The 8,701-nt window shown below is 37.0% G+C and overlaps 1 protein-coding gene across 1 annotated transcript in view; it reads right to left on the bottom strand.

The window, feature by feature from the left end:
- Positions 1-3,378: 3,378 nt before the first annotated feature.
- Positions 3,379-8,701, bottom strand: part of mpped2a (metallophosphoesterase domain containing 2a) — a 60,524-nt gene continuing 55,201 nt past the window's right edge. The window contains exons 6-7 of the mRNA XM_082157710.1: positions 7,450-7,563; positions 3,379-4,606 (exon numbers count right to left, since the gene is read on the bottom strand). Of these exons, the coding sequence (XP_082013836.1) occupies positions 4,488-4,606; positions 7,450-7,563 (233 nt within the window). The 3' untranslated portion in view covers positions 3,379-4,487. The remainder of the gene's footprint in view (positions 4,607-7,449; positions 7,564-8,701) is intronic.

Below are 8,701 nucleotides of genomic sequence, written 5' to 3'. Positions count from 1 at the left end.
GCACTGTTTTACTTGGTAAAAACAATAATACTAAAAATACATTACTCTACTTGTTGCACATTGCAGTAAGTTTGATCGATATTAGAATATCATATTAAAGCGTGTTTCCATGGTTTCTAAGGAAGTTAAACCGGAAATCGAGAGACATGGGTTGTTACACTGGTTAAGAATTGCGGATTTCTCTGGATTTAAACACTGTTGGAAACATTTGGGATAACGTAAGTACACAAGTCACCAAATATAACATTATTCCTCTGTTTTTTTGGGGGGATATTTTAATCCAAAAATATAACATATTGTGCCTTTAAATCTATACCAAATTTCCCACCAAATCCACAGGAATTAAAAAACTAAAATAAAAAAAAACTCTATTTGGACATTAATATGGAACTTCAAACACATATAATTGACACAAACTTCCAAAATTTTGAGAATCCACAAGAGGTGCTTCCTGTAAACATGTAGTCTATATTAGAGGTAATGGGAAAAAATAACCATGTGAAAACTTTTAGTAATAAACAGGGCATCAAAACCTGTTTAATACAGCTGTATACACACACACACACACACACACACACACACACACACACACACACACACTCTCTCTCTCTCACGTAGGGATGGTTTGTATTAGCCTTCAGAGGTGCGCGTCATCCATCACAGTGGCACGAAGGCTAAGTTGACAAATTTCCAATATTAATAGAAGCTGTCGGGGCGTCGTAGGGTTATAGCTGTCCCTGTCACGGGCACCTATTAAGGCCTGGCTCCTGCTGCAGGACGAGGTAATTAATACACTCACACATGCTCCCAACACAATTTAGATTGACATAGTCTACACACTTTCACCTTCATCTGAGGCAGGGACAGCAGGCAGAGAGAAAAGCTTGATGCTTCGGTGTGTCTAGATAGAAGCTACTTTGAAACCGTTGCTGTAGCTAATGTAGTTATAGCTACATTAAAGCTATAGCCTACATTTGAAAGCAGGAAGTTTGATTAATAAACACAAGGAGTGGTATTAGTCCAATGAGAATTTATTGTGGGTGTGGCTACCCGGTGTAAAAGAGTGCAGCAGTGCATGCCCACCTTTTTCCAATGCCTTGGTTCCAGAAGTATTTTTTCCATGGGGATTTTTAAAAAGTCTTCGTTAAATAGTTACATCTCATGAACCAAATCAACCAGCTATGAGGTGAATCACAACATTACAACTTTGATTTGAAGCAAAAAAGGAAGAAAAAAGTGACTTATATGCATCCCTTGTTTCGATTGGTGGAGATTTCTTTGCAGAATCATGGGTAATGTAGTTTTTGACCAGGAATTCCACTGTTAAACCCAATTATTAAAAAAATACGGCTTAAAGATGATGGCTTTAAGAAAAGCATATACCAACGACCTCAGAGCTTACAGTAGGTCTTTCTTTAAATGTTCATAAGTTATTGTTAAATTCAATTTTCGCTTTGGCGAAATTTTATGGGATTTTTACTTACAGAGCACAACCGTTGCAGTTTATTTGATTGTAATATTGGTGGAGATTTCTTTGCATAATCATGGGTAATGTAGATTTAGACCAGGAATTCCACTGTTAAACATGATAATGTGACTGACGGCTTAAAAGCATATACCATCGATTTACAACCTCATAGCTCACAGGCCTGTCTCTAAGGTTCGTAAGTTATCATTAAAAATCAATTAACCTTTAGAGAAGATGAATGGGATTGACTGTTGCACTCTACAGAAACTAAACAACCAACAAAATGTAATGCTGATCATTGGTTATTGCCATCATGGCTGGTTAGGACAAAACCCCTGATGAACACAGAAGATAAATGTTTTAGAGCTCATCACATTTAGATAGTACACAGTGTAAGGTCGTGTGAGAAAAATAATTAGGCAAAAAACACCAATAGCATTGTTACTGAATAAAATGCACTATTTTGATTGCAGCTAAGCTAATGCAGCTAAATGCTAACACCGTTACTTTCAGCTAGTTATCCTCCACTATTTTTGAGGGTGTTTGTTTGAGGATTTTTACTTTCAGCAACAATTCTACAGAAATATATTTTGAATCAGGTGTCTACTCTAAGCAACTGCATATGCTAAAATCCTCACAGAACACTTTAGCAACAGCTTAGCAAAATGCTAGACTTTATTCATAACCTGATAAAAACACAAGTTTTGTATGGGTAGTAAAGCAATTTCTAAAGAAAACGTTAAAAAGTAGTATATCGCCATTGTCCATTTAGGCTAAAGCACAGATACTGTAGGTGCTTCTATAAATGGGTTTGAGAAAACAAAGTGTCAGTGCCAGGTTGCCAGCTCACAGGGTTACACTAATATGATTATGTGGATTATGCCAACGAGCTGGTCCGGGGCTATATTTCATGCTCTCGTTTGGGGGAAGTGTTAATTGGTTTGGAGCCTTTGATGTGACTGCTGGTAAGCCGGATGGGGGAGGGTTATATTAAGAGTGTGGAAAAGTGCGTATTCTCAGTTTTTTTGGGGCCTTGGAGGGATTCAAATTGACGAAAAGAGATCCCACTTTGACTCCAAGGCCAGAGCGCTGCTGGATTTCTTTCTCCTAACATTCCACTGGCTCATGTGTATCTCAAATTGGATTACAAAGAGATAAATGTGAATGATGTTTCTGTCAGCGTGAAAACTTACATTCACTGGAGGTCTTTTTTTGGAAGACAACTGCATGGAGGAAAAATCTTTTGAAGCTTCGTTATTGAGGAAAGTGGTTGAAAACTCGTAGGTGACAGGAAAAAAGCAACTCAAAGACAATAAAATTTTATTCTTTGAATTGCATTTATTTAGATATAAATGACTTAAACTTAAATGACTTAAATGAATTTTATGTCACAAAGGAGCCGTTTACACAACACTGTTTTCAACTAAAACCATAAAACTTTTTATGCATTTTGACTAATTATTTACACAAAAACTGCTGTTTGGGGGCCTAAAAACGCAAACTTTTTTTTGCAAAGTGCAATGTTTTTGAAAATGATACCGTTATCGTCTCTGTGTAAACTACAAAAATGCGAATTTGTGAAAACGGTGATGTCATGCGCATCACGTGTTTAGTCTATAGACGCGTAGTGTTTGTTTACAAAGTGACATTGCCAACTACTGGCCTGGCATGAATAATACAGCGTTTTTAGTCGTTTTCGTGAATCCTTGTGAACAGGGATCGTTTTGACTACTTTGTCGCCTGTGCGCAAAAATGCAAAGTAAAAACGTTTCTGTCTTTAGTACATCATTGTTGCGTAAACGTACCTTTAAAAACAAGGCACAATTTTGGTTTTCAGTTAAAATATTAAAAACCTGTAGACATCGATTGCACAAAGCCAGACTTGAGGCTGGAATGAACCAAACAAAACATTTAGAAGTAAAAATCTTGCAATTTTATTTGCATATAAAGGCAGCTAAATATTTCACAATGAAACCTGAAGAAAAAAAAAGAAGATTTTTTTTTTTTATCTAAACCTTTCCAGGAATGAGACTGTAACTGTAACTGAAAGAAAAGCAGAAAGGCATTTACAGTGGCAAGAGATGAAACAACTATTGGCAACAATTTTTTTGTGCTAGCAAGACTGCATTTACACAGTGCAAAATTACAAAAAGAAAACTATTATACGCAAGATATCAAAGGACAACTAAACCTGGCTTCGGCAGGTTCGAAAAAGAAAAAAAAACCTTTGAGATTGTACATAATTTCAACTTGAGTACTCGTTTATTGTATGGAACAATACGCCGTAAAGTAGGAACATTTCATGAAAACAGAAAAGAGCATGTGTGCGCTTTACGCACATTTAAGTCATCACTTACAGGCAAAATGATATTCTTCAAGAGGCTTAGAACGAACACAATTTTAGTTAGAGATTTTACAGTTTACACACATACATATAGATATACTCATATTTTAAGACATTTTCCAATTTCTATGCAGAATGAGGCGCTCCAGAATATACATGATTTAAAATGCATCCATGTCTTCCCTGCGCTTGTAAGAAAGTGTTCTTTGAATGCAAAAAAAATCCCCTTAGTTTTGGATAAAAACAATAAATATGACGCTTTCTCTTCGCTAGCAGAAAGAAGGGGCTCCAGCCGGGGGAACTTAAAGCTAGTTTAAGGCATTATATCCCTGTCAGCTAAAAGAAAGCTTAATTATTCTGAAAAAAGAATATACAAAATGAACAATGGCATTGCATACCAACATAATTCGAATATTGACAAAAAAGAGACAATTTTACAAATTCACAAAGCTTATTATCTTACAGATTTAATCAGATCTTTTCATAAGATTGTTCACCACTTCTGTACGCAAAACACCTCGCATGATCCCGTCCGTCATCAGAAACTTCCACTGAATCTTTTAGCAAAAGACTGGCGATTTCCAAAGAAACATTCAACTATTTTTTTTTTTTTTTAAAGTACTGTTAGAAAACATAAGGAAAGAAAAGGAGAATATGGCATCGCGCACAGGCGCCTCAAGAGCTTGGGGGGTTTGGGAGGTCGAACACGATGGGAGGGTTGGTGGGTTGAAAGCTGACTGTACAGGTAGAGGCGTTGATGAATGTCGTGTACCCGTCTGTCATAATGCCGTAACCTAGAGAAAAGGAGAGTCAACATTCAAATGCCAAACTTAAAGGAACAAAACAAGAACACTTTTCTTACATTAAACACAAATGTGTTTCCTGTGTTTTTCCTCATTTTTAAAAGGGGCTATATGTAAGGATTTTCATGTATTAATCGCTTTTTTTATTGCCAATGTGTGAACAGCTTGTTACGAAACTTAAAAACGAGACCTTCCCCGCATTCCTAGGTTGTCTATGAAAGCCTGTAGACTGATTTTTATGTGAAGGATTCGGGACGTTTTTGCCGGGAAAATCAAAAGGATGTGACACATTCAACATTCTATTTCGTTCTATGACACATGAAACGAATGCTTATACAATGTCCAGGATAATGCCGAAAGAGATTTCTGTACTGTAATGTTAATGTGTCATGCAAAGAAATGGGATTAATTCAAACTATAGTCTCACATAGCTATCTATAGTCTATAACCTCAAATATACTCATAACAGTGTGATTTTAATGACCTCATCTGTCGACATTATGCCGCTGAACTGCAGAGCTTGTGCAAACATCCACATTGTATGATCAGATGCTTTCTTAACTGCTGTTTTCTCACTGCTGTCATTTTTGTTGTGTTTATTTTGTTATTGTTATTTACACATTCATCTAAATGTTGCTCTCAGGAGCGTGGACGATATCTGGACGTTCGTTAACAGTATATCTCTGCAAAGACATTTCCAAGTTCTTTTCACTTCTAAGCAAAGAACGAAAAAGAACTTGGTCGGGAGTATATCGGTGCACCGAATCACGTTCAGTCTCTTCTACGTTACGTGTGCATGAGCAATAAGTTCACTTAAAGGCCACCGGTGTCACTAGTAACAACGGTTTCTGAATTCTACATATAGTCCCTTTAAGTTAGATTGGACAAAAGATTCTGCAAAATAATGTACGCTACTTTTTAAAAGTTTGAGGTTGGTAAGATTTGTAAAAAAAAAAATTGAAAGAAGCCTTGCTCACCAAGGCTACAAATCTGATCTAAATTGTTCAGATCCGATTTATGTGTTCCGTGGCGTTCTTTTGTTTTCCGGAATAACTGCACTGGATTCTATGGCAATGATGTTGTGTATATGTTGTAGGTATCTGACAAAAACAACAACGTGGAGGGGTTTCCACTTGCATTTTCTGCTGTTCACACTAGCTAAATATGATTGGATTCCAATAGGATTAGCACAAAAATCGGATTTGGACTGACAGTCTGATAAGGCTAAAGTCCATATTAAGAAAAGGGAATCATGAGTTTGCCCACTGACTGAAGAGTTTATGCGCATACAAAAACATTGAGTAAACACAATAAACAGTACAAGGCCTTTCCTCGAGTGGAGCACTTGTCTAGATTAGCCCATGGGCTCAGAGACCCTTCTCTCTTTTAAACATGTTTAATTAAAATAATAATAATAATAAAAAGTCTCAAGAGCTTGAGGGAGGAAGAGAAGGGATGTGGCACATCTGGTGAACAGAGTCTCAAGTTTAACCCCAAGGCAGATCTCTCTGATCCCTCTTCCCTGGAAAATGCAACCCATATCCACATATATTTATATCCTAGACTGCTTATGTTTGTGCTGACGCGGCTAACGCTGTTCTGATTCACTAAAGGAAGGAACAAGCCATTTCAGTTACAAATACTACTTGATGCATTTCTCACATTTGCTGACCGTTCATTATTGCATAAAAGCTTATTTGACTTTTGGGTATTAAATGAGGCTATTCACAGTTTGGGACTAAAATTAAAACTAAATTTAAAGAACTTAAAACTTGTATTCAGCAGAGATGCATTAAATTAATCAAAATTGAAAGTAAAGGATTTTACAATGTTAACAAAAGATTTCTCTTTCAAATAAATGCTGTTCTTTTGAACTTTCTGTGAATCCTGAAAAAATATTTATCCACAAAAATGTTAAGCAGCATAACTGTTTTCAACATAATAATAATAATAATACATGTTTCTTGAGCAGCAAATCATCATATTAGAATGATTTCTGAAGGATCATGTGACACTGAAGACTGGAGTAATGATGCTGAAAATGCAGCTTTGCTTCACAGGAATAGATTACATTTTGCAATATATTAAAGTAAAAAAGTTTTTAAAATTGTAATAATACTTCACAGTATGACTTTTTATTGTATTTTTGATCAAATAAATGCACCCTTGGTGAGGATAAGAGACTTCTTCAAAAACATTAAAAAAACCGACCCCAAACCTTTTACCTGTAGTGTATATTTAGGCCTTTTTCAGACTTTGTCTCCAAAGATCCATCGGTCATGCTCGTGGGTCTCATATAGGGATACTGGTTGGCTCTTTGGTCTACTAGGATTGCACTGTGACCAAAAGTGAGCCATCCCTGAGATCATCCTCGATTCATCCTGATTGTTTTAGTGTGGATCCAAGCGCTCATTTATGCCTACATAAACCGAACTATAGGAGAAAATGCATCAAGTTCAAAATGCTTAAATCAAACTAGAAGTGAAAACGCCCTCAAATAACTTCTGGCTGCTACATCAAAGCCAGTGTGCAATACTTTTGGCCTCTTTTCTATTCTTTGTATTGTGATTATTATTAAAGATAATTATCCTCTCCTATCATGAGTGGACACGCCCCCTGCTCCTGATTGGCTACAAGTGTTTTTCTCAGAAATCGCTTACTGCACCTTTAATAACTTTGATTACTGATTGAACTTTGGTGTCCTTTATCACGTTGCTATTGTCTCCGTTCCATGCCTTGTAAAAAAGAGACCCTTCAATGATGTTTAAAACCACTGTAGAGCACTTTTTTTTGCTTTTTTATGGCAGTGCCAATTTGTCTTTGTGGTCACTCACCTTCATGAATTCCTCCGAAGACGTGAAGTTTGGGCCGGACTCTCCTCTGGACCGTGTTTAACAGCTCAACACACCCAACTCTTTGCAGCTCCTTCGGTACCCAGTCCCTAAAACCTACACACACACACACAGATGCACACACCGTAAATCAGTTTCTAATCTCCACTGAAAAACAGCTCACATTGTGACTCATGTCCAATCATTAGCGGTTTTTAACCTAAAGCTTAAAAAAAAAAGACAATCAGTTAGAAAACATCTCTGAGGGGGTTTACTTTATTATCATTGATATATCATTATAGCTTTTGTCAATATTTTGTGTGGTTTTGGCCTTTTTATTAGTTAATTTTTTATTTTATTTTTTTATTTCAGTACTTCAACTTAAATTCGGCATGAAACATAAGTTGCGATATTTATTTCTTCCCTATTTCGACGTATATCAGAGCGAAACGACTTCTCGGTCACGAAAAAATGCAGGGCAGAATTTTTGTCCTGATTTTGTCCATCAGGAATTGATTGGATGGTTGTGGTTTGCTATTGGTCGATCTCATGTAGGGTGACCAGACGTCCCGAAAAATTCGGGACAGTCCCGAAATCTAAACTGTTGTCCCGAATCCCGAATCTGGCCCTAATTGTCCCGAAAATTATACTAAAGCAAAATCTTGAGTAGTTATTGTCTTATAAACATTAAAAACTGTCTGCGGAGGTTGAGGCCGGCGACACACTGGCTGCGTGGCGTGTCCGTTTTTATTTCGGCTCCCTGTTAACAGGTTAGAGCTTGCACACTGCCTGCGTGAGACGCGCGTCTCAGGCGCGCCTCGAGCCGCGCGGAAAACGCGTGCATGCTAGAAACAGAACCGACGCCTATTTTTCACGCGACACGCAAGCCTGCAAAATAGCAAGCAAAATAGAATAGGAAAAGATGTTTGTATGTCATTTTGACATGAAAACATATTAATAAATGACATTTTGATGTTTGAAAGTTTAAGTTTTTACACAAATGCAGATATAAATTTAATTAAAAAATATATATGATCGATTTTCAAATATTGCACCTGTCAATACAGAATAATGACAGACTGTTGATCTTTGAATAAAAATATGTTTGGTTCAGGTTTGAAATTCATTATCTTTTATTATAGGCTACGCAGTCTGATATCATAGAAGCCCCCCATCCCGTCACCCCAGACCCCCCCCCCCCCGGTCCCGAATTTCAGCCAATCTCATCTGGTCACCCTAATCTCATGTGAGTGAC

The sequence above is a fragment of the Leuciscus leuciscus genome (genome assembly GCF_965113295.1).
Source record: "Leuciscus leuciscus genome assembly, chromosome: 2".
NCBI lineage: Eukaryota > Metazoa > Chordata > Actinopteri > Cypriniformes > Leuciscidae > Leuciscus > Leuciscus leuciscus.
This window is presented reverse-complemented; position numbering and strand designations above follow the sequence as displayed.